The 23,633-nt window shown below is 65.5% G+C and overlaps 4 protein-coding genes across 4 annotated transcripts; 2 read left to right on the plus strand and 2 right to left on the minus strand.

Annotated features, from left to right (window-relative positions):
• Nucleotides 1-316: 316 nt before the first annotated feature.
• Nucleotides 317-2,148, plus strand: LOC111146459 (ly6/PLAUR domain-containing protein 2-like). The gene is made up of 3 exons (XM_022502012.1): nt 317-377; nt 1,445-1,564; nt 1,943-2,148. Exons 1-3 carry the CDS (start codon nt 317-319, stop codon nt 2,146-2,148), a joined length of 387 nt encoding a protein of 128 aa, XP_022357720.1.
• Nucleotides 2,149-5,740: 3,592 nt separating this feature from the next.
• On the plus strand, nt 5,741-9,049 carry LOC111146750 (secreted LY6/PLAUR domain containing 1). Its single transcript, XM_022502432.1, has 4 exons — nt 5,741-5,801; nt 6,189-6,308; nt 6,629-6,755; nt 8,968-9,049. Exons 1-4 carry the CDS (start codon nt 5,741-5,743, stop codon nt 9,047-9,049), a joined length of 390 nt encoding a protein of 129 aa, XP_022358140.1.
• A 669-nt stretch (nt 9,050-9,718) lies between these two features.
• Nucleotides 9,719-13,843, minus strand: LOC111146651 (thioesterase superfamily member 6). Its single transcript, XM_022502290.1, has 2 exons — nt 13,303-13,843; nt 9,719-11,190 (listed from the first exon to the last, which is right to left on the minus strand). The coding sequence occupies exons 1-2, from the start codon at nt 13,813-13,815 to the stop codon at nt 11,077-11,079; spliced, it is 627 nt and encodes a 208-aa protein (XP_022357998.1). The 5' UTR covers nt 13,816-13,843; the 3' UTR covers nt 9,719-11,076.
• Nucleotides 13,844-19,244: 5,401 nt separating this feature from the next.
• LOC111146686 (prostate stem cell antigen) lies at nt 19,245-21,975 on the minus strand. The gene is made up of 3 exons (XM_022502345.1): nt 21,927-21,975; nt 20,597-20,704; nt 19,245-19,943 (listed from the first exon to the last, which is right to left on the minus strand). The coding sequence occupies exons 1-3, from the start codon at nt 21,973-21,975 to the stop codon at nt 19,729-19,731; spliced, it is 372 nt and encodes a 123-aa protein (XP_022358053.1). The 3' UTR covers nt 19,245-19,728.
• Nucleotides 21,976-23,633: the final 1,658 nt, after the last annotated feature.

Raw genomic sequence — 23,633 nt, forward strand, 5'->3', positions numbered from 1 at the left:
GAGGGAGGTGCGGGCCCCAAATCACAGAGAGGGGTCATCAGGGCCAGGAAGGGACCCCAGGCTATGAGGGGGTAGAGGAAAGGGGAAGAAGACAGGGAGGGCAGGAGGAGTCCCCACAGAGGAATGGGGCTTCCAGCGCAGGCGGGAGGGGCCCCAGTGGGTGGAGGGGGGCGGGTCTCTGCACCTCTGCCGCCTACAAGAAACCCAATCCCACTAATCTGCTTGGCTGACCCGTCGGGTGGCTGCACTGGGCGTCCACTGTCCCTGCGGGCAGGCTGAAGGCCAGCGTGCTGCAGAGCAGGGTGAGGACTAGACCATGAGGGGGACACGGCTGGTGCTACTGATGCTGGTGCTGGCGACCTGCGGCCACGAGCTCGGTGAGGGGCGCGGGGCAGGGGGGCCAGGGAGTGGAGGAAGGCGGGGAGACCCAGGAGAGGCCGGGTGGGGAGCAAGGGTGAGCCGCAGGGAAGGGCGCAGGTGTCTGAGGGGGAGGAGGGCATAGCCCCAAGGGCCGCCCCCCAGGGCGGGGGTGGCTGCAGAGGCTCTGGGAGCCAGCTGGGGAGCTGCATGTCACTGGGGGCCATGGGCACCCCGGAAAGGCTGTAGCTGGAGAGGTCGTGGGCAGAACCATGTTCCCCAATTCTGGGTCCATCTGGAGGCAGGGCTCAGGGGCGTCTTGGGGAGACCAGGAAGGCTCTGGGAACTGGGGCTGACACAGGGGTCTGAGAGAACACCCGGAGGAGATGCCCCAGCCCCTTGGGGCCCCCACACTCTGCCAGAAAAGGAGCTGGGCAGTGGGGGCCCCAGCCAGAGGGGAAACAGATCAACCAGAGGCACAGTGACACGCAGTGGGGGTAGAGCCTGTGGCCTTGGCTGTGCCGGACCAGCTGGCCCCGGTCAGGCCAGCCAGGCTCCTGCGGTGGGTGGGACGCAAAGCAGCACACCCTGGGGCCCCGCCCCTGCCGGCCCGCACCCCGACCTGCCCCGGGTCCCCGAGCTGTGGCTCTTCCCTCCTTTGTTAATCTGGCACCTGTGGGTGCCCCAGGCCCAGCCCGGCCCACCCTGCACTCCACACACCTCCTTGTCTGTTCCCAGTGCCCACTGTCGCTCGTTGGGTGCTGTGCTTTGCTGGTCAGGATTCCAAGGGGGTGTCCGGCCACACTGAGGCCCTCCCTGACCCTGCAGGGACGCCTGGCTCCCTGCAGGCCCCTCCTCGATGCTTCCAGAGCTGTCCCCTCCCCACCTTGGCCCTGCAGGCTGAGCCTATCAGGGGCACGCTCTGTCTCTAAGGACCACAGATCAAACCTCCCGAGACCTCCCAGAGTCTGGGCCGCTGGGCACCAGCAGCCTGGACGGCGCGGCCCCCTCAAACCTGGGTCTCCGGGACGGGGGCTCGGGGAGGGGCAGGGCAAGCCTGATGTGTCCTTTGTCCCTTCTTACCCAGCGGAGGCCCTGCGATGCTACACCTGTCATGAGCCTACTAGTGTGTCCAGCTGTGTTGCCGTTGCCACCTGCCATGCCAACGAGACCATGTGCAAGACCACCGTCTACAGCCTGGAGATAGGTCCGCGGGAGCTGGGGGGCGGGGCGGTAGGTCCGCGCGAGCTGGGGTGGCGGGGCCGGGGTCCCAGGGTCAGAGCGCCTCCAGGACCCTCACCCTCCACCACCTTAGCCATTTGTTTGCAAAAGGGTTTTTGGTTCCCAGCAGTTAGGCCTCCCTCCCTCCCTCCTCCTTTCTTTCCTTAAACGGAAACGAAGCCTCCCCTTGCCCGGGATTCCCCGGAAAGGTATGGCCTCCCGCAGCCAGCCAGGAGCCCACACTTGGCCCACAGAGGCGGAAGGAAAGAGGAGTGGGGAACGGGTCACGCCACCCTGGGGTCATGGGCTGCACGTGGGGGCCCTGAAGCTCGCGAGCTGACCGGACACCCAACATGGCCCACAGTATACCCCTTCGTGGGGGACTCCACGGTGACCAAGTCCTGCGCCGTCAAGTGTGTGCCCTCGGACGTGGACGGCATCGGCCAGACCCAGCCGGTGTCCTGCTGCAACACGGACCTCTGCAACATAGACGGGGCCCCTGCCCTGGCTGGTGGCTGCGGCCTGGCCTTGGCGCTGGCGCTCCTCCTGCTGGGCAGCCTCGGCCTCTAGAGCCCCCGCCACCTCTGTCCCCACCCCCACCCCGCCCCCTGTGAGCCAGTCCTGAGTGTCCCTGAAGAAGCATTGTTCCTACACCACGCTTCCTGAATCTCCTTTTTGGCAGCCCTGTCCCACCAGGGCGGGGAGGGCTTTGAGCCTCGAGTCCAGCTCCCTCCACTTGGCCCTGTGTCCCCCTCCCACCCCTTCTCAGCCCCTCCTCTCCTGGTCCCTTCCTGCCCCTCCTGGCCTCTGGGTTCTCTCTGGGGCTCTCCTCACCCACATGGCTGCCTCCGTCTGTCTCCTCTCCACATACCAAGATGTGCTAAGCAGGGATGGTCACTAGGGCAGGAAACCGGGCAGGGCTCTGCTCTCTGAGCCCTGTGGGGGGCCTGACTGGTGGGACAGAAAGCGGGACCCCACAGGCAAGGGCAGCACTGCACCTGCCAGGGTCGGATCACAGGTGGCTTCTCAGAGGAGGGGGCCATTAACGCCAGGCTTTGAATGACAGAGATCGTTTGGGTAGAGGAGGGCAGGCCAAGTCGGGTGGAAGGAAGATCCAGACGGGCTCAGAGTGGCCCGGGATCCAGGACCCGTGAAGCGCCTACTGCCCGCTCGCCTGGCCCCTGGTGACATGGTCCCCTTCTGTTGGCTGGCTGGGCTTGCTGCTGGGCATACCCACCACCTGCCTTCTCCAGGCCCACCGAGCCCCACTCCCTGGGGGCCTAGGGCGGCCCAAGCTCCAGCGCAGACGGGACCTTCACTCCGTCTTGACCTTGGCCCGCACCGAATCCTCCAGATCACCCTCCCGGGAGTCGCCTACCCCAGAGGCCTCTTGTCCGGAGGGCTCCCAGCTCTGCATCTGGGTTGAGACTCGATGCTCACACACACATGCATACACACGTGTGTGCGTATACACGTGGTCCTGGAAACACACAGTGCGGGCCATGGACTTGAGGAGGACAGGCCCCGGCTGTCTTCCTCCCCAGGACCGCCAGAGGGAGGCAAGAGGGGGAGGGGAGGAGAGGGCCTCCAGTCACCCTGGAACCTGCGCCTCCTCCCTGTCCTCCTGCTCCAGCAGCTCCTCCTGGGCCCCTGGGTGAGTTGGCCCGGTCCTGGGAGGGGGGCACAGCACTGGGGTCCAGCCTGAGTTGGGGCTGGGAAACCCTCTTTCTGGCTCATCCCCACTGGCCTCTGAGTCCAGAGAGCCCTCATCGTCAGCCCTCGCCACCACCCATTAGGCCATCTGAGGACAGAGAAACTAGAAGGAAAGGGGGTTTCCTTCTCTTGGTTGGTAGAGAGCAGCAGCCGGAACCTGAGCCAGGTCTCTCCTGGGGCAAGGGACACCCCATGCCTCCGAGAGAGGAGACCAGTGGCCAGAAGGCCCGCTATCCCTGGGACCCCCGGAACTCCACATCTCTGCCTCCTGTGACAAGACCTTCCATCTCAGGGGCTCTGTGGTCCTGAGCCAGATCCTGGGGGACAGAACACCCCGCCCCCAGCCCGGCAAGCCCTGTACCATGTGTCCAGCACAGACTGGTCGCACAGCCTGGCCACCATCTGCCAGAGACCCCTGACTCCGGGAATGGCAGAGAACCTGGGAGGCCAGGCACGGCCAAGTGCTGTCAAGATGCCTCCGTCTGGGGCTGCGGCTCTGAACTCTGACCTGACCGCGGAAAAGGCCCGTCCGGTCATTCAGCACCCCTCTCTCCTGGCGCTCCTGTGTCTCTCACAAAAGTGAGGAGAGTGGCAGGGTCACTTGAGCCCTAGAGCCTGGTTTGGGACCCAGTACACACACACACACACAGCCCTCCAGGGAAACATGGGAACACTGTGCGCCCCCCCCATCCTGGCCACTGCTCCTGCCTGGCCTTCCCTCCCCTCCGAAGCCAGAGCCAGGGCCCTTCCAGGCAGCCTCCGACAGCACACGGGTGTCTCCCCCTCCTGCCCACCCCAGCCGCCTTCTCGGCACACTCGCCCCACCACTGCTCCAGGTTCCTGTCCGCCCCTCGTCTTCCCAGCTGCCCTCGGAGGCACAGGATGTTCTGCCTGGTTCCAGGCGAAAGAAAGGGGGTCAGGAGGGTTCGTGAGCAGAAGGTTGCACAGGAGGTCAGGTGGGGCCAGGGCCCACTCAGTCTGTCAGACTCCGCACTAGACACTCCCCAGTTCCTCTTGCAACATCTGGGGCGCAGTCGCGGGACCAGACCCCGGGGAAGGGCCGCCGGCTGCTGTCCGCGCCCGCACCCGCCACGCGAGGCCCGGCTGTTGGCCTGGCAGCCACCGCGGCCTCTCCCTTTGCAAGCGGCGCCTCCCTTGGTTTCCTCAGTCCACGAGGCCCCATCACACCTGCCCTCAAAACCGCCCTGGGTCCCTAGTCTCATCCTACCCACAGGAGTACGGTCTAGAGGGGCAAGGGAGTCCCCTCAAGGCCACACGAGCAGCCAGCAGCACGGCCAGGACCGAAACCAAGACCTCCTGAGTGCCGGTCCCCGCTCCTCCAGCATGTCATCCCGCCGGGAGGCTGCGCGGTGACTCCATACCCAACAGCAGGGCCCCTCCACACACCCAGCTGCAGCACACTCATACTCTGTCCTCAGCCACCTGCCCAGCCACCTGCTCTTCCGTCCACCATCTATCGCCTCCCCCCATCTTTCCTCCCTCCTTCATGCTTGCCCCAGCCACACCCTCCACCTTCTACCCACCCACTTCCTCAAACATCGCCCGCCCGCCCACCCACTTACCCAACCAGCCACCCACCCATCTCCTCACCCGCTCACCCACTCACCCGCCCACTCATCCATCATCCATCCTCCCATCCACCACCCATTAGGCCATCTGAGGACAGAGAAACTAGAGGGTCTGGAACACCAGGAAGACCCCTGGACGAGGGGCACCTGGCCTGGACCTTCCAGCATGGGGAAGAGTTGAGGCCAGGACGGGAGGCCAGGGAGGGCACCCACCAAGAGGCAGAGAACAGACAAAGGTGTGGGTGTGGGAAAGCCTGCGGTGAGAGGTGGGCCATGAACAGTCGGAGAAGGCCGTTAGGCCAGGAGGCAGGGGTTGGGCAGAGCCCTGTTGTCTGGGAGGAAGCTCAGGCTTGGTCATTTGTAGGGAAGGGGCTGGCAGTGACTGTGGGGCCTGCCTGGAGCCCACACCCATCAGCCCAAGAGGAGCCTGAGGGGCGCATCCCACCCCACGTGACACCATCCCCACCCCACCGGGCGCCCACCCTCCTCTGCACCTGGCCCAATTCCCCGCTCCCGGGGCCTGTGCTCTGGTGGGCTTCTGTGTCAGGAGGAGGACATCTGGGTGTGAAGGAGACTGGCCTGCGTCCGGGCCAGGCCCCCGTTTGGTGCCTGGGTGGCGTCCTTGCAGGCCGGCACCAGACAGGCTCCAGCCATGGGGGTCCCCCTCCCTGAGGGCCTGGGAGTGATGCTGCCTGCCTGCCCACCACCCCGCCCACTCCCTCCCACTCCTACCCTGTGCCGCCCAGCTGACTCACATGCCCCTTCCGTCACCACCCTGGCAGGCCCCGCGGGGCGGGCAGGGTATAAGTGTCCACGGAGGCGGCCCTGGTGCTGCCTGTCCCGGCTTCCGAGCGTGGCAGATGGCCTGGTGCAGGGCTGTCCTCCCACTGCTGCTTATCACAGCATCCAGCGTGCGTGGCGGTAAGCGGGATGGCTGGGAGGGGACCGGTCACCGGCCTCACTTGGCCCACTTCCTCAGTGGGGAAGAGGCCCTTCAGGCACTGGGGCAGAAGGCCTCCATAGGCACCCCCGAGGCTCACCTCCCTGGCCTTAAATCAGCCTCCTGGGCCCTAGAGCCTTTGCTCGGGACAGGCTTCAAGTCCCCATTTTCTAGGTAGGAAAACCAAGGCTCAGTGGAGGAATGCGGCGTTCGGTGCGCTGGCCGGAGCCCTGGGCCTCGAAGGGTCTCAGTCAAGCAGGGGTGGGCCTGGGGAGTATGCCCAGGGGTAGACCGCACTTGGGCTCTGCTCCAGCCTCCCAGATGGCCCTCGAGGCCCGGTGATGAGGTCTGCCCCATCCCCCGCCCAGGTGAGGCCTTCAAATGCTTCACATGCGAGCAGCCCACAACCATTTCGTCGTGTAAGAACGTCACTCACTGCAAGCCGGAGGCCACGGCCTGCCAGACCGTGCTCGTGCAGATGGAGTCGGGTGAGCTCGGCCCACAGCGGTCACCTTCCCCAAATGGTCCTCGGGGTAGGGGGGCAGCGGTGGAGGTCCCACAGATTGGCTCTGGGGTGCACAAGGGCTGCATCAGCCTCAGGGCTCCAGGCCCCCCCAAGGCTGCACGGCACGCCCCAACAGGCGCCTGAGGGAGGAGCATGGACTCATTCCCAGGCCCGGCCTTGGGGGGGGTCACGGGTGTCCCTGGCAGTTGAAAAGAGCTGGGGCAGGTGCCTGAAATTTGGGGCAGCTGGGAAGGGCACTAGGCAGCGGAGGAGCAGGCTCTGATGCCTGTCCGCCCCCGGCAGAATACCCCTTCAACCAGAGCCCCAAGGTGACCCGTTCCTGCGCCAACTCCTGCATAGCCACCGACCCTGACAGCATGGGAATCGCCCACCCCGTCTACTGCTGCTTCTATGACTTGTGCAACTCCATGCAGAGCACCAGGCCGGGGGCCAGCCGCCGGGGGCCCCGCTCCTTGGCCGCCTCCTTCCCTGAAGGGCCCAGCGCCACCGGAAATCGCCTCTACCCACGTGCTTCCTTGAGCTCCCCGAGCCTCAGGTGAATCATGCGCCCCAAGGGCTGAGTCTTGCCAGGGGCACTCTGTCTCCCACCCTTGCAGAGGATAAATAAAAACGAGGCAGAGGCCACTTCTTTCCTTCCTGGGCGCCGACAGCGCACAGAGTCAGCTTTCAGGAGAGCCGGGCTGAGTCAGGCACATTCCGGGCCCCTGGCCTTCCTTCTCACCCAGGGCCATTTGGACTCATTTCACAGAAGGGGAAACGGAGGCTCCGGGGGAGAAAGGCATCCCGGGCTGGCCTTCCTGCAAACCAGTCCCACGGCACCTCAGAGCAGGACCGGTGCCCTAGCCCAAGGGGAGTCTGCCCCTACTCCCAGAGTCTCCCCTCAGCCCCCGGAGGCATCAAGCCCACCCCCCGTTCCCCAGGTGGGAAGGAAGCTGGAGTCAAGGGTGGGCACGCCAGGCTCTACTGGGCCAGCACAGGGAAGCTGGGAAGAGAGCTGTGGACTTGCAGGGAGCCTGCCCGCCCAGCCCGGGCGTTCCAGGAGCGTGTGGGGTGGGGTGCCTCTGGGCCAGCAGACACCCACACACCTCCACGGGCTTCGGTCACTTCCCCTGACAAGGGGCCCACGGTGTCCTTGCCGCGGGGACAGCTGCAATGAGAAGAAACAGTGTGCATGGAACCTGCCAGCTCGTCCCAGACCCCAAGGGCCAGCGCTGGGCCCTGCAGGTCCGGCAGCAGCCCTCCCAGCCAGAAGACGGGCAGCCGTGGCCCCCCAGGCTGGCCTCAGACTCCTGCCTTCCCCTCACGATGACCCCCAGCTGGCCCTGGTCATGACCAGGCTCAGCAGCCCTGGAGGGAGGTGGGGGCAGGAGCCACGCCCCGCACACAGCAGCCTCAGAGCCTGCGGCTGCCCCTCTCCAGGCCCAAATGCCCACCAGCGCCCTGGGCGGGGCCCTTTCCAGGCCCTGGATTATGGCCAGTGTTCCTGAGAGCCTCTAGCAGGCCCGGGGTTTGGAGGTGAGGGGCCAGGGCCACGGCCTCCCCATGGGGACACCGCAGCTCTTGGCTTCAGCTTCCAGGGGTCGACAAGGATCCTTCTTCAGGATGAGCAGGGTGGGCTGGTGGGAGGCTCCGGAAGCCACCCCAGAGTCCTGGGGGAAGCAGGCGGGTGGCCCCAGGGACCTGCGGGGCCTCCGCACTGCACCGGCACGGCCAACAGAGGGCGCCCCTGCCCATCACCGCCCCAGCGCCAGGCTGCTGAGCCCTCCCCCGCAGGAGCTGTGCTCTCCCCCCAACCACCACCCTGCGAACTCAGCCAAGTTGAGCTGAGGAGAGCCCCTGAGGTCTGTAGTCCTGAGAACAGCTCCCAGCCCTGCACAGCCTGGTGTGCCTCAGGAGCTGGGGAAGCCGCACACGGGGTCCTGGGAGGACGGGCCCTGGGGTGGCCGCGGTGCCGCCCGGAGCTGCTCACACCGGCAGGGGACACTTGGGGCCTTGGAGGAGGGGGCACGTGCGGTCACAGAAAATGCAGAAGGACGGGAGGTCATCCACGCGCGGGATGCTCAAACCCCACCGGGGCCAGCCCTGTGCCCTGATCAGCAAGCCCCTCCCGAACTCCGAGGCTGGACCTCCTCCACACAGCAAGGGCAAGAGCGAGCCTCTCCTCCCCCTGCCCCCACCCGCTGGGGCATGTCTCCCTTGAGAGGACAGAGAAACTGCAGTGGCCCCTGGGACACGGTGACGTTCAGCCCAGACGCCCCTGACCATCCTGAATGCCTCCTACAGACGCACAGACCCATCCTGCCCCCCACTGGGGGGGGGCAGGCTGGCTGCCCGTACCATGTGGACCCGCAGGGACCCAGACCCACTGTACACACACCCTCCCCTGTCCCCACTCGCACTGGGGAATGTGTCCCTGTCTGACAGCTGCGGCGATCCCCAAGCTCCCCACTCCCCGCACGTGCCCCACAGGACCTGCCCAAACACCTGTTTGACAAGGAGATGCAGATGTCCACGGGGATGCCCGAGGGCCCCCGTGGGCCGGAGGCTGGCTGCTCAGGGCAGGGGCGAGGCCCAGCGTGGCCAGCCCAGGGCACCCCGGCCTGCCTGGGAGGTGGGAAGAGTGAGGCATCACGCGACCTCCCTGGCCACAGACCACTGGCCTGCCAGACCACATCGCTTCCCCCATCACCAAACACCGGCTGATAATCCAACTTTCCCAATCACCCATTATTTTCCAGGCTCAGCAGGTGGTCAGAGCATGACGTGGCCCCTGCCGTCTCCCCCTCCCCCGCCACCTTCCGTCCTGGCAGCCCCACTTCTTACCCTCTTTCAGGGGCTGGCAGAATGAGCCCTATGCTGGCCCCACCCTCTACCCACCATGGTCCGCTGAACCCTGCCCCACCTGCCACCCCACAGCCTCACCTCAGTAACCCCAGGCTCCGAGGCCTGACCTCCCAGACTCCTTGGGAGGATCTGGGACCAAATCAGAAAGGAGCACCCCACAGGACCTGCCCAAACACCTGTTTGACAAGGAGACGCAGATGTCCACGGGGATGCCCGAGGGCCCTCGTGGACCGGAGGCTGGCTGCTCAGGGCAGGGGCGAGGCCCTGGGACAGCCGGGTCCAGGGGCTGGGGACGAGGAAAGCGGCGCAGCCTACAAGGGTTTGGGGACATCCTTCATGGCCTTGGTCCCGTGTTCTGTGAGATGGGAGCACGTCTTGCTCTGCCTACCTGCTTCCTAAGTTCACAGGGGCCCAAGAAGCCTAGACAAACCCCCACAGGAAGACACCGCCGTGAGCGGCCCCCTGCTTCCCTGGGGCGGGGGCAGGACTGGACAAACGAGGACTTTCCCCAGCACACGGACATCAAAACCCTTTAATCTTGGGTTTTCTTTAAATAAAACAGAAACATTGCAGCTTTCCCATTGCAGCTGTAAGGCAGAGGTCAGCATGGGGGGCAGGCAAGGGCTCGGGGCACTGCTGCAGTCTCGGCTCCAGCTGGCAGTGGGCTGCCCAGATAGGACGACAGAGACGGCCCAGGGGCTCCATGGCTCCGGCCTATGCCACAGCGGACCACACGGAGGCGGCCCCTCGTCCTGAGCACACCCAGGAGCCAGTGCCAATCCCATCCCCGGGGCCCTGACCCGAGTCCTCAGCCAGCTCTGCGCACCCCTGCCTTGCTGTCAGTGCCCTGGGCCACCGTCTGCTTCTCTCCAGGCCTTCCAGACTGGAGGGCAAGTGATTAGGCAGGAGGAGGTAGCTGTGCTGGTGTCCCAGCAGCCCCGGGACCCACCAGGGAGCCACACAGGTAAACCCCGGAAGACCCTTCCCCAGCCCCAGCCCACGGAGCGAGGCAGCCCCTCGGCGAAGGGAAGGCAAAAGTCACCAGCAGGATGCCTGTTGAGGACGACCCCAGGAGGAGGGCAGATGGGTGAGGTGCTGTAGGCCCGAAGAGGGTGGGGTCCGACCCACAGTCCCAGAGCAGCCCCGTGAGGACCCTGGGGTGTGGACGAGCAAGGGCAAGGTGCAGAGGGCACCCAGGCAGAAGCCTGCTCCCTCCTCCGGCAGGCCCCAGCTAGGACGGGAAGCTCACCACCAGCACCCCTGTGCCATCTGACCTGACGGGCTCTGGCACAGCGTCTGGCCGCAGGCCCTACCCGCACCCTGGGGGAGCCCCTCTACCCTCTGGTCAGCCGGCCTGGGCCCTGATTGTCCAGACTCCACCCTGGGCCTGCCCCTCCCCCACCCGCAGCCACAAGGCTCTGCCTCAAATGCAGTTCTGACCCTTCGCAGATCCTCACCAGGACAGATCAGGCCTCACCCCTGCAGCCCGCTCAAATTCCAGGCTCCAGTGCTCAGGGTGGCTTTGGCTGGTCCCTCTGGTCCAAGCCCTCTCCCGACTGGAGCCCACGGAAACTGGCTTCACCTGCCAGGTAGGGCCCAACCTCCATCCCCATCCCCCCACATTGAGGGCCCTGGGCCTCCCATTTCCTCATCACCTCCAACCCAAGGGCAGAGCTGGGTCAGGGTCTCTGTCCCCGGGTCCAGTGCCCAGCATGGCATAGGGGAGGAAGCGGTGATTACTGGCTGGGGGAGGGAGGGCCTGAGCGTGGGGAAGGGGCAGGGCGGATAGCCCAGCCGGCCCGGTCCACCTGCACTCTCCACCCCTGGCAGGCATGGGCGGGAGGGCAACCGCCCCCAGAGTGAGGCCGGTCAGCAGGGTGCGGCGGTCACTGGTCCTTGGTGATGTCACTGAGTCCGCTCTCGGCCCTGAGCAGCTGGCTGCTGGCCTCATTGTAGGCGACCCAGTGCCGCAGGTCTCCGGGTAGCTCAGGGGGCTCCACCTGCAGGGGAGACGGTGAGGTTCCTACCAGCTGTAGCACCGCAGGCGGCGGCAGCTGGGCTGCCAGGAGGGGCCCCCGCTGGGGTGCTGCCTTCACACCTCTGCGCCTCTGCTCATGCTGTTCCCTCTTCCAGGTGCCCCTCCCCGAGGCCCTCAATGTCTGCATTTCCCCCTGGCCAGTGCTCACGACCCTATCCTCTGTCACCAGGCCTGTCTCCCCAACGGGGCCACATCTGAGCCTTCTGTGTGTCCCCAGAACCCAGGCGAGAGCCTCTGAGGCCAGCTGGCTGGAAAGAGGAGGAGAGAGGGGCTCAGAGGGCGTCAGGAGTCTAGAGCAGGGGAGGGAGGGAAGGGGGGGGGCGAGTAGCAGAAGGGGGAGGGGCGGAGGGGCCGCTGTCAGAGCCCCTCTGCTGGGTAAGTGCCCGACAGGGGTCTGCCTGAAGCCCCTGTCCTTCCCGAGTGCATCAGGAGAAGCCGAACCTACAGCTCTGGGCCTGGCTAAGCGTCCTCACCCCTGCACACCCAGCCACCATTCTGTGCTGGGGAGGCAGGCAAGGTGCGGGCTCAGGCCTGAGAGGTCACAGGTTGCAGATGGGCTGTGGGAGTTCCCAGGGGCAAGGGGAGAAGCGGGGGCAGAAGCGCTTGGAGCTGTGCAGCCCCGGCCTCCCCTGCAGACAGGGGTGCTCTGCTCAGCATCCAGGCCAGGCTTTCAGGAGAACTGTCCTCCCAGCCAGCTGTGGGGACCAGCTGCGGCGGCTGGGCCGGGCCAGCTGCCGCCCCACAGCCACCCTAGTTGCAGCAGGCAGGGTCTCTGGGCACCAGACTCGGACTGCCCTGCACTAAACCCGAGACTGTCGGGGCTCTCCCTGACCCAGGGGCTAGGCCAGGCTCCCGGGCCCCTGCAGGCCCCACACTGGCCCTCCTGTCCCTGGCTGGGCAACCTCGGGGTATGTCTGCTAAGCTTCGCCACCAGCTCTCTGCGAAGCCCCTTCCAGCCCACACCGGCCGCCTAGTATCCTCTCTTGCGGGAAAGGCTCCCCTCTGTCTTTCAGTTCCAGCTCAGTCCCTACACACAGAAGGACACATGGAGCGTCTCTGTCCCTACGGCGTGGGGGACATCCAGGACCTGTGGGGGTGTTCAGAGACAGAGACAGAAAACCGGGGAGCTGTGCCTATGGCCCACAGTATAGCCTTGGGTGGTTCCCGTTGCCTCTCAGCCTCAGTTTCCCCACCTCTGATACCAGGAAAAGGCTGGCTTTTCACAATCACGGTGCACTTGTGTCCCTCCTGGCTCAGGAGGCCCCTGCCCAAAGCCAGAGAGGGCAGCGCCCTGGTTTAGGGCCCCTAGGGGTTGGGGCAGGCCCTGGCTTTGGCATGGAGGCTGCAGAGAAGCTTTTGGGAACCCGCCTCAGGCAGGAGCGTGCCCTGGAAACTATCACTGTGGTGGTGCCCTAGCTTGTCCCCAGGGCCCCTGTCGCCATGCTGTAGTAGCGGCCGTGCTGGAAGGAGCAGGCCCTGGGGAGAGTCCTTCAGCCCCATGCACGCACTCGGGTACTCACTCCAACCGGTAAAGGCAGAACAACCTGGGGCTCTCTGGGGTTCAGTCCCCCCAGCCCAAACCCAAGGACTCTGTCCAAGCTGTGTGAAAAGGGCAGGGGGAGGGGCGGGGTGTCCTCAGGTTCTCGGGAATTCCCAGTAACCTCCTCTCACCGACACCATCCCTCACGTTCAGAACCAAGGACCAGAGACGACGGCTGCACACTCCAAGCACCCAGCACCACCAGGACTCAAGACGCCTGGGAGAGACCTGGTCCAGGGTTCCTTGCACTGGGAAAGGTGGAGGTTATGGCATGGAGTTTGGAGGAGCAAGGCGGAGCCGTGGCGGGGTGGGGGGGGACCCTGCTAAGAACCGGCACAAGGAGTTGATTCAGGGACCCCGGAGCTCCCGGGAAGTGAAGGGAGGTCCTGAATCCAATGGCAAGGGCTGGGGTGATACCCGGAGGGACAGGGGCACCCCTAAGGATGCACTGGCAGCCGGAGCTGGCTCAGAGACCAGGAGCCCTGAGGGCCCTGCGGGGGGCGTGCACCCGGGGCGGGGGAAGAGGGTGCTCACCCGGCGCTTGCACAGGCGCTGCACGACGCGCTCCGGCGAGGTGCCCAGCACGTGCTGGCGGGAGCGCAGCAGCGCGCACACGAAGCCGTCGCGCTGGCTGATGAAACGCGCCTCCAAATAAAAGGCGCGGTCGTCCCAGCCGAGCAGGCGGGTGCGCACCTCGAACGGCTCAAACAGGCGCAGCGAGCGGCGGTAGCGCGCGCACGAGGCGGCCAGCACCGCACGGGCCCCGAGCGCCCGCAGCGCCTCCAGGACCCCGCAGCGGGCCAGGTGCGCGGCGCGCGCCACGTCGGCCTCCCGCAAGTAGCGAGCGTTGTTCATGTGCAGCAGCAGGTCCAGGTCCGAGGGCAGCACGCGGCCCCCGTAGCGCTGCTCGGCCAGCAGGTCCCGGACGCGCGGCTGCAGCAGGCGCGCGCGCAGCACGGCGCACGGCACGCGCACCAGGTACCACCCGTCCAGCAGCGCGAAGTAGGCGAGCGCCACCAGCAGCGCCGCCATGAGCAGCCCCAGCATCGCGGCGGCGGACGCGGGGCGCGGGGCGCGGGGGGCGGCGGCGGCGGAGGCCACAGCCCTGGTGTCGGCGGCAACGGTGCCCGAGCCCAGCCTGCCAGCCTGCCGGGAACGCCGCGCCGCCGGAGCGAACCACCTCGCGCGGCCGACCGGGGGGGGAAGCGCCGGAGGCCGCAGGTGCCGCAGGCCCGCGCCCCGGGCCCCGCGCCGGCGACCCCACCCCCGCGCCCTCAGTGGCCCGCCCCGCCCCCCCCCGCCCGCGGCCCCCCCGCCCCCCCCAGTAGTCCCCCCCGCCCCCCCGCGCCGGCGCCCCTCCTAGCGTCCTCAGTGATCCGCCCCGCCCCCCACGTCCGCCCGCGGCCCCTCCCACGCTTTCGCTCGCGCTGGGCGCCGGGCGCCGCGCCACAGCGCCATCTGGTGGGCGCGCCCCGCGCTGCAGGCGCAGAGGCGTCCGTGCGGCTCCGCCGCGTCTCCTCCCGCCTGGATGGGGGCTCGAGCTCGCCTCTCCGGCCTCTCTCCCCGGCCCTTGAAGCCTCCGCCGGGCCCCGGAGAGGAGGACACGGAGCGGGGCAGGGGCAGGGGCTCCAGCTCTTCCCGGCCCCGGCGGCGCTGCTTCAGGACTCCCCCGGAAAGCGACGCTCGAGGCTCCGGAACGCCCAGGGCACACCCCTCGGCAGGGCGACCGCCCCCGGGGCCGCTGCGGCCACTCGGGGCGCGTCACCGTCCGGCCCTTCGGGGGCTTTCTCAGTCCCAGCCTGTGACCTCGTTACCCCACCGCCAGGTCCGGGCCGTCTCAGCCTCCGTCCCCAGCTCCCGGGCTCTGCCTTTCGGAAAGGGGCAGGTCGCCGGGCCGCGGGGAGCGCGAAGGCCCGGCAGGCGTCGCCAGCACGGGCGGCTGTGGCCCCCGCAGCCTGGAGCCCGCTGTCCGGCGTCCCGGCCCTTCTCTGGACTCCGTCTTCGCTCTTTCTGGCTGTACTTCTGGGGCCCGTAGTTGGGCAGAACGGGGTCCGGGTTTTCCTGGGTCGGGGGATCTGCTTGGATGCTCCCAGGGACAGGCAGTTCGCTCTCTATCAGGGCTGACCCCGCTGCCCTAGGAGCCCCTGGAGGTAAGAAGCCTTCTCCCCGCTGCTCACCGTTGTCCCTATCATGCTCTCCTGTCCCTGGGGTGGGGCAGCTTCTCAGGCTGACAATGTCCCTTGAGCCCCCCGGGCAGCTGGTCTGTGAACACACCTTGTGGCATCCCCACAGGGGAGGGGTCGCCTCTAGAGGCTGCTCTGGAGGCGTCAGTGAAGGTTGGTAAATGATAAAATGGGGGGTCAGAGGCTCCCAAGAGCCCCGCCCCCACCCTCCTCACAGCCCAGGCTCCCCCTGCCCAGCCATCCATGCTGAACCCCGCACCACTGCAGGAACAAACTCCTTCTTAGCTGCCCGCCATCCTCCTGCGACCGTCTTCCACAGCAGACGCGGGCATGGGGTGGGGGGGTCATCAGCAGACGGTGAGGGGTCCCAATCAGGCCAGGGACTTGGACCTGGAACCCCCTCCCTTGCCCTGGCTTGAAGTATCTGGGCTCCAGGAGCTGGGCAGGGTGGGCGAGTTTCGGAAGGGCTACTCCTGGGTCCCCGTGATTCCACAAGAGTTGTCCTGTCTGGGTAGTGCCTGGTGTCACCAACACGGGCGGCCCCACGGCCTAAGTTCTAGTGGCCGCCGCCTGGTACAGGGCTCCGGGGGAGAGGAGCGCGCAGAACAGGAGCCTCGGAGCCAGCAACTGGAGGACCCCCACCCCACCCCGGGCCCCTTCCTCTGCTCTGTCCCAGGCCCGCTGGTCTTGCCCGGGGTCAGAGACTCGAGGTGGTGATTGTCACAGTGAAGGAGTAGCCTGTGGGCATGGCAAAGGGGGGGTTGAGAGGGCCCAGACCCATTTGTCTGTGGGGGGGCCAGCCCGTAGCCCTCTGGAACCTCAGGTCTGTAAAAGAGCGTTCGCTGTAGCTGGTGGCGGCTCTGCTGCAACGCTGTGCCTCAGTTTCCCCAGATGCACTCTTGCTCCCAGAGGGGTCGCCTGCCTGCTGTGTGCCCACATCTGGACTGCGGGCACGAGTGCTCCATAGTGAGGCAGGCCGTGTGTCTGTGGGCACATGGTGACATTTGGGTGACGTTCCTGTGCAGCGCAGAGCAGGGCCTGGCCCAGAAGGGCCACTCCCCGGGGGGCCGCCCTTGCACCCATAAACTTTGTGGAGTGGGCAGATTGGGTCCCCGCTCTGTGCCCTGCAGCTGTGGGCACTTGGGCAGGGGCACTAAGCCTCTCCAGGACTGGTGAGTGATGCCAGGCCCTAAGGCTCCCATAGGGCCTGCCTCGCCCCACCCCTGCCCTCCAGGACTCCTTCCTGTCTCATTTGCCTCAGCTGAGGCGAGCGGCTGAGTCCCTGTTCATGGGCTCAGGAGAAGAAGGAGAGAAGCCCCAAGACGGTGGGTGGACCCCCACTGCAGGGAGGAGTCTGGGGGCAGGGAGAGATGGGGGAGACAGAGAGACAGGCAAAGAGGGAGAAGGGGCTGGGAGCCACGTGACAAAGATGGAGCGTCGAGAAGCAGAGGAAGATGGACATCTCTGCCCGCCCCCCAACTTTGCTGCCTCCAGAGGGTCTGACCTGGCACCCCTCAGGCAACTGCCCTGCCCCCACTCCAGCCTCCCTCCCTACGGCACCCCAAGTCCAGCCAGGCAGGAGCAGCCCTTCACAGAGCGGGGCCCAGGCTGCTGACTGACATGGGGACCTGCTCGTCCAGTCCTGGGTCACGTGGGCAGGGCACTCTACAAACACCTGAGTGGCCGCAGATGGAGAACTCACCAACCTGGGCGGGGTTGGCGGGGGCGGGGGCACAGCGATCCCAGCCCTGGAGGGGCCTGGCAGACAGGCCCTGGGATTGATGGTGGGGCTGAGCCAGAGTCCTCAGCGGGGAGGACGGCACCAGACGGCCTCCAGCCTGAGACTGGGCATGGTGCCAGGGCCAGAGGTGCCCACTTAGGGATGCCGCTGGAGGTCTGGCTTGAGGTGAACAAGCACGCAGGGGAGGAGGGTGACGAGCCAGCTGTGTGACCTCGGGGCAGTTCCTTCACCTCTCTGTGCCCTGGCTCTTTCCCTGTATGGCCGGCCTTGCTGGGTGGCGGGGAGTTGATGACGGATTGCACGGAGACCCATGGGCGAGCCCCTGAGCCCCTGTTGTCACCTATCATGACAGAGGTGAAAGGCTCAGACAGCGTCTCCAACACGGAAAGTGCTCAGGAAAGGCATCCTAAAGACAAACCCAAGTCTGTCTGTCCAGGGGAATGCCTCTGCCTCCGGACAGAGCTGAGAGGGTCTGTATTCCTCGCTATGGAAAGATCTATGTTCAGAAAGTAGTTTGCTGGGGAGCGTGTGTCTGGTGAGCCAGGCGTGTATGCTCGTGGCGTACACCTGCGTGTTCTCACACAGGAAGCACCCTGAGCCAGCGCAGACGGTGACACACGCCAGCCTAGCGTGTGGGGATCTGAGGCTCGGGCTCTCTTATTCCTTGCTTTTCTGTAGTTCATGAGGACGAGATGGTGAGGGGACGGGGAGATTAGGGCCCGCTGCTGAGGGGCCCTGGGCCAGTGGGCTGCCCCTGCAGGTGGCCCCCTGCTGTACCTACCCCGAGAGGAGGAGCCCCGTTGGTCCCAGTGCACTGTGTGTCGGGAGGGGCTCCTGCCCCACCTTCTGTTGTGCAGTGAGGTTGCATGAACTTGAAGACAGCTCAGGAGGCCGGAGGAGAGCCCCTGGTTCTGGGATATGGAGAACCCTGCCAGGCCTCCCACGTTGCAGGGGCCTACCTGCCCTTTCCCCTGCCCCTGGCCCAAATGTTTCAAACCCTGTAGCCCGGGACAGGATATGGTGGTCCAGGCACTGCCTCACCGCCCTGAGCCTCAGCCCCAGGGAGGAGGTCCCCTGCCCAAGGGGTCCCCGTCTTGTTCAGTGGGCTGTGGCCCATCCCTCTGGACTTCCAGGCCCCACAGAGGCCTTCCTGGCCTCACCGATACTTGTGATTTTCTCTCTGTGTTTTATTCCTTTCCTAGCTTCTCCTGCCGACATGTTACATATTTCTGTATTGATCCTGTTCACCTAAGCCCTTTGTCCTGTAAGCTCCATGACCTGGGGTGGCCCCAGGGCATCAAGAGAGGTCCGGGAGAATCCAGCCAAGCCCAGGCGACTGCTGTTTTTGGTGTGTCTGGAACAGCGCCTGGAACATAGCAGGTGCTCTGTAACTGCAGAGGTGTCCACTGTGTCCTGGGCAGGGTCAATGAGCCTGGGCCTCACAACTTCAGGGCACAAAGAAGCCTAGTCCTGAGTGCTCACCAGTCCTCAATCTCCAAGCTCCAGCCCAGCTCAGACCCTGATGGGCCTAATGCTCTGCCCAGGGTCCCCCCAGTTCTGGGATGCCCTCCCAGGAAGCAAAGGCCCAGCCTTGAATCCAGGACCCTGGACTGGAGCCAAGCCAGGTCTGTGTGTTGGGCCCTAGCGGAGCATCGTGGGAGAGGCCGGAGCCCACAGCTGCTCCCCAGGAGCCAGGCACCAGGGCTGGGAAGGGAGCAGGGAGAATCACCACTCAACATGGGGAACTCCACCCTCTGGAGGTGGCGACCCTGGGACCCAGTGGCCTGCCTGAGGACACACACAGGGAAGACTCTGAGCTTCTGGATCAACCTTGTTGGTCAGTGTAATCCTGCCCCACCCCCAGCCCAGCTCTCCAGACCCCGGGTTCTAATGCTGCCTCACCCACAGCTTGGTACGTGTCTTGGAAGCACCCACCATCCCATGCAGGTCCCTGTCCTGGCCCCCGCTCCGAGGACACCCCCCTGCTCACGGCCCCCACTCCGCTCACACCCACCAACGGCCTGCCCCACCCACATAGGCTGCCCTCCCTTATAAAAGACAAAATAAAAAATTCAAGAAAGAGACAGAAGGGCTCTCCTCGAACAAAAGGGAAGGCCAGGGAAGGGACACCATGGGGACCTCACACAGTCGCAGCCCCTCCCCCCCCGAAGCTTCTGTGTCCTGTGAATGCTCAGTCCTCACAGCACAGGGGTCACAGATAAGTATCTGAGGCTCAGAGAGGTCGAAAGACGTGAGTGAGTCTCACCGCAAGAGCCAGGAGCCCCTAGGGAGGCCACCACCTTCTGCAGCAATGCCCTCCCTTCCAGGGGTCAGTCATTTGCTCCTGCCCAGGCCGGACCTCCACCCCATGTGGCTGGTCAGTGCTGTGGCCACAGCACATGGACACGGGGCCGGGTGGCCATCCAGCACAGCGCTGGACCCCAACCCTGGCTTCCACCCCGGGGCACATAAGAACACAGCTCTCTGCCACTAGGTCAGGGGGATTTTATTAAGGGCTGGGGTTACTGCCCCAGAACTACCATGGCCATGGGGAGCTGGACCCCCCTCCACACCTCATCTCTTGGGGCCCATGGGACCTCACACTCCCTGCCCCTAATTCTATTCAGCCTTTGTGGGGCCCTCCCACGTGCCTGCTCCTTGCTGGTTGTGGGGGACATCATGGGTGGGAATGATTCCGTCGATGGGGGGGTGGGGCAGAGAAGTCTTGCCGGAAGAAGAAATGCCCAAGCAAGGGTTGAGGAGGGGGCTGCGACATGGGCGTTGGGCAGACCATGTGCAGGCTGGGTTCTAGGGATTTGGAACAGTGCCACATCAACAGGACTCAGCCTGCTGAGCAGGGGGAGCTGGGCAGGGCTTCTGGAGGGAGCCACAGAAGGCTGGAAGGGGCAGACGGGCATGGCCCAACCTGAGCTGGGGTCTCGGAGGGGTCTCGACTGGGCCAGTGTGTGTGAAGAGCACTCCAGGACCCCTGGGCACTGATACCCAGTGTTGGGGCAAGTGGGGTCCTCCTGGATCCTACAGCCGGCTGGGACCCCATAGCAGCAGGCCACCGAGAGTGGTGAGCAGCAGCAGGGTGACAGCTGCTGGCCGCAGGGCTTGGGCCCCGTTGGCATTGCACAGGTCAGTGGAGCAGCAAGTGAAGTTCTTCTTGCCCACGTAGTAGTTCTGGGCGTCCTCCACGCAGTGCGAGCTGCAGCCCTTGCTAATGATGGTCATGATGTCAACAGTACCTGGGGGTAGGGGCTGCTCAGCTCACCTACCTGGCCTTATCCTCGATCCCATGGCCCTCTTCCTGTCCCCACTCTAACACTTTAGAGTCACCCCGGGTGACTACCTCAAGACTGCCAGCAGCGTCAGGGCAGGCACCTGGGCTCATCCTTATCCACATGCCCAAGGCAGCCGGACCTTCTGCTGCAACTGAAAATGCCTAATGGGTGAATGCAGGGATGGGTGGATGGATGGTGGGTGGGTGGGTGGATGGGTGATAGAGGGGGATGATGGATGGTGGATGGATGAGTGATGAAAGGGATGGATGGACGGATGGATGGTGGATGAGTGATGGAGAGGCGATGGGTGGACGGATGGATGGATGGATGGATGGATGAGTGATATAGGAGGGATGGATGGATGAGTAACGAAGGGGGACAGATGGACAGACAGACAAGGGATGGGTGGAGGGATGAGTGGACGGGAAGCGGAGCACTTGTATCTGTGGGTGGGTGAACAAGTGGGCAGATGGACAGAAGGTCTTTGAGTCCCTACCAGGGGGTGGGAAGGGGCAGGGAGTCCAAGGGAATGGCAAGAGGGGGGGCCGAGCCCCACCCGGCCCTGGGGGAGTCTGGGAAGAGTCCCGGGGAGGCACGGGAACAGCAGGGTCACTCACTGTTGTGCTTGGTCCAGCAGTACGTCTCGGAGTCGGTGCAGTTCTGCACATGCCGACAATCGTGGTTGCTCACCTGGTCCCTGCAGGAGTAGCAGTGCAGAGCGGAGCCTGGGGGATGGGGGGAGCTCAGAGTGGGGAAGCAGCCTCCTTTTTTCATCTCTCATAGCTTCCAAGCTGCTGGCAGTGTGTGAGAGCACAAGAGCCCACTGCAGACTGGGGACCCCCAGGGAGGGAACCCCGCTCATCAGAGTCCACCAGGAATGCTTCTCTGCCTACTGGCTGCCCTGGCACCTGGAACCCACCGTGAGTGCCCCAGCCCGCCCCTCTGCCAAATGCCCCTGGTCTGAGAAGGAAGGGAGTGACGCGCTCCAGGGCGGGCTGGGGATGGCAGGCAGGGTGGGCAGGACTCCAGAATTGCTCCTGCCACCGGGAGTCACTGTCTCAATAACGTGTGCCGGTCCAACGCAGCCTCCCAGCCCTGCCCAGGTCTCCCCAGGGCCGGGAGACCCTGTGTGGGCCCCTGGCCAGGCCCTGCTCTGTCCCTGGGGGCAGTGGCCCCAGCTGGCTCGGTAAGGCCCCTTCCAGTCAAAACAATGGTGGGATAGGGTAGAGTCACCCAAGGCAAGGAGGCCCCGTGCTGTCGGTCCCGTGCTCAGTCACCCCACATCCCAGCTGACCCCCCCCAGCAGCCTTGGGGCCATGGTCATGAGCCCCAGTTTCCCGAAGAGGAAGCTGAGGCCCTAAGAGACTTCGTGATGACCCAGGATGGGAAGGACCGCGCAGAGCCTGGAGTGCAGACCAGAGCAGCTGAGGCCCACTCCCCAGCCTGGGTGTCTGTGGTCCTTGGTGTCCACAGTGGACCCCAGGGCAGGGCAGGGGGAGAGGCCCCAGATGCTGTCAGGACACCCCCCGCACCCCCCCCGCCCCTGTTCATTTGGCCCTTCCCTGACTCCGGGGCACTTGTTGCCTTGAGGTTTTTCTGCCCCTGTGCCTCCCCCAACACTGCATGTTCCCCGTGCATCCCTCCGACTGCTGGTCCTCCGAAAGCCAGGCCCCGCCATGCCCTCCCGCCTCTGGGTGAGTCCCTGCTGCCCCCTGGCTGTACTCAGAGCTGCCCCAGAGGGGGACACGGGGCAAGGACCAAAGCCCCTTCTTCCTGCCGCTGCCTCCCTTACCTTCCACCTGACCGCCCTCCCCCGTTCCCCACCTCTGCCTCCTCTCTCTGTCCTTCTGGGTGGGTCCCCTCACTGAGTGCCCCTCTGGTCTCCCGATTGCCCCCTTCCCCCAGCGCTGTTCCCGTGGCCCTGCCCCATGGGGGCGGAGGTTTCACCTGGATGCAGGGTCAAGCCGACAGCCAGCAGGGCAAGGACAGCCTTCATGGTCACCAACGGGCGGCCCAGACTGGACTCCGGGTGGCTTTATAGGCTTTGCCTGGCAAGGGGGAGGCTCCACCGCCCACGGTCAACACGGACAGGCTCCCCAGCCAGCAAGTACCCCAGCGCAGGTAGATCCCAATCTCTGGCCGCCCCACCACACCCCTTGTCCTCTCCCTTTGCTTCCGGAAGGCGGGGCCTGTCCCGGGCAGGGCTGCCCTCCCCCCTCTCTGCCATCTCTCAGCACCCCCAGGGCGAGGCGTGGGGCTCACAGCGAGGCCAGAGTGGGGTAAGTGCGGAAGGCCAAGGTTGAGGCCCAGCCTCCCTTGGGCCCTGCTCTGCTCCCAGGGCTCCTGGTCCTCCAGGGACAACAGGCCTTGAATGACCACACCCAAGGGGGCACAGGGAATGGGGAGACCGTTCTGGGAAGGGCCCTGAGGCTGGAGGGGGTGCTGGCACAGCCCAAGGGCACAGGCGTGGTGCATGGGAATGTGTGCACGCTGGGGTGCAGGCTTAACCCTCACCACCTTCCTGAATCCCCCCAGGACACGGAACTCTAGCTGCAAGGGAGTCTGGGAAATGGAGCATTAGCTGCCTCTTGAGGAGGCCATGGAAGGGGGTCGGCACTGGGCTGGACATAGGCTGCGCCCCAGACCCACTCTCCATCCCGTCTGTGTCCTAGGATCCCATAAGGGCCCCAAAGGGCTTCCAGTGGCTGGAGACCTGAAGGTGGAGGTGCAGAGGCCAGGCCGTGTCCTCCTCCGTGCCCCGACAGCGAGGTGGCAGTGGCTGTGCGTGGCCATGTCCCTGAGGGCCTTCCCACCAACCTGGCCTTCCCTCCTCCCTTCCCAACAACCTGGCCAGCCTGTGGGACGCATACCATCCCCTCACCCCTCCAAACCCAGGGCCCAGTGGCTTCCGTCTGCTCATGGCCTAGGGGCCCATTAGTGGTCCCTATTGTCACTCTAAACGTGACCCTCCCTTTGTAAACAGTCTCCCCATGACCCCTTGAGGTGTCCAGGTGGGTGTGGGCAAGTACAGGCCACGCCCACTGCCTGCTGACCCCGTGTGTCCGGGGAGGTGACAGGCCCCTCCCAGGATGGAGAGAGCGCCTTTCGCGTCCTGCTGCCGGGCCCTGGGATGACATGTCTGTCCTCGCTTTGGCGTCTGACCTCATCCCCCTGGGTCCACCCCTGGGACAGGGCAGGGCCGAGTGTGTGCTGCTGGCAAGGCCCTTGCTGGGGCAGTGAGCTCCATCTCCCAGCCCTCCTGGGCTGGGGGGCGGGGGGAGCAGAACGATGCCCCTGGGGATGGCAGCTTCCACCCTCTCACCCTGAGTCCTGGGTCAAGACAACACAGTGACGTGGGCCAGGGCTGAGTCCCAGAACTCCCTGGCATTGGGGTCTTTCCTGCACGGCCCCCTGGCACCCACCAGTTTGGGCCCTTTCCCGCAGACGGCGTCTCTGCTTTAGCAGATGAGGAGCCTGGGGCCCAGGGAGGGGCATGACGCTGCCCAAGGTGACACAGTGGTGGGAAAGGCGGCGGTGAGTGTGGTCCCTCCACCAGCTGTCCTCCTGGTCTACTCTGGCCACTCAGAACTTTCTCCCTGAACACCCCCACTCCAGCCCACAGCCCCGTCAGCTCAGGTGGTTCGTGTGGTAAAA

The sequence above is a fragment of the Enhydra lutris genome, unplaced genomic scaffold (genome assembly GCF_002288905.1).
Source record: "Enhydra lutris kenyoni isolate GAN:26980312 unplaced genomic scaffold, ASM228890v2 scaffoldscaffold14, whole genome shotgun sequence".
Lineage (NCBI taxonomy): Eukaryota > Metazoa > Chordata > Mammalia > Carnivora > Mustelidae > Enhydra > Enhydra lutris.

Bases quoted from the DNA above. Each gene is read 5' to 3' on its own strand.
- LOC111146459 (XM_022502012.1), top strand. From the start codon at position 317: ATGAGGGGGACACGGCTGGTGCTACTGATGCTGGTGCTGGCGACCTGC. The intron at 378-1,444 runs GTGAGGGGCGCG...CTTCTTACCCAG, and splicing joins GACCTGCGGCCACGAGCTCG to CGGAGGCCCTGCGATGCTAC. The intron at 1,565-1,942 runs GTCCGCGGGAGC...CATGGCCCACAG, and splicing joins CGTCTACAGCCTGGAGATAG to TATACCCCTTCGTGGGGGAC.
- LOC111146686 (XM_022502345.1), bottom strand. From the start codon at position 21,975: ATGAAGGCTGTCCTTGCCCTGCTGGCTGTCGGCTTGACCCTGCATCCA. The intron at 20,705-21,926 runs GTGAAACCTCCG...CCCATCCCCCAG, and splicing joins CGGCTTGACCCTGCATCCAG to GCTCCGCTCTGCACTGCTAC. The intron at 19,944-20,596 runs GTGAGTGACCCT...CCCTACCCCCAG, and splicing joins CTGCTGGACCAAGCACAACA to GTACTGTTGACATCATGACC.
- LOC111146651 (XM_022502290.1), bottom strand. From the start codon at position 13,815: ATGCTGGGGCTGCTCATGGCGGCGCTGCTGGTGGCGCTCGCCTACTTC. The intron at 11,191-13,302 runs GTGAGCACCCTC...TCTCCCCTGCAG, and splicing joins AGCGCCTGTGCAAGCGCCGG to GTGGAGCCCCCTGAGCTACC.
- LOC111146750 (XM_022502432.1), top strand. From the start codon at position 5,741: ATGGCCTGGTGCAGGGCTGTCCTCCCACTGCTGCTTATCACAGCATCC. The intron at 5,802-6,188 runs GTAAGCGGGATG...TCCCCCGCCCAG, and splicing joins AGCATCCAGCGTGCGTGGCG to GTGAGGCCTTCAAATGCTTC. The intron at 6,756-8,967 runs GCAGAGCACCAG...AGGTGGGAAGAG, and splicing joins TATGACTTGTGCAACTCCAT to TGAGGCATCACGCGACCTCC.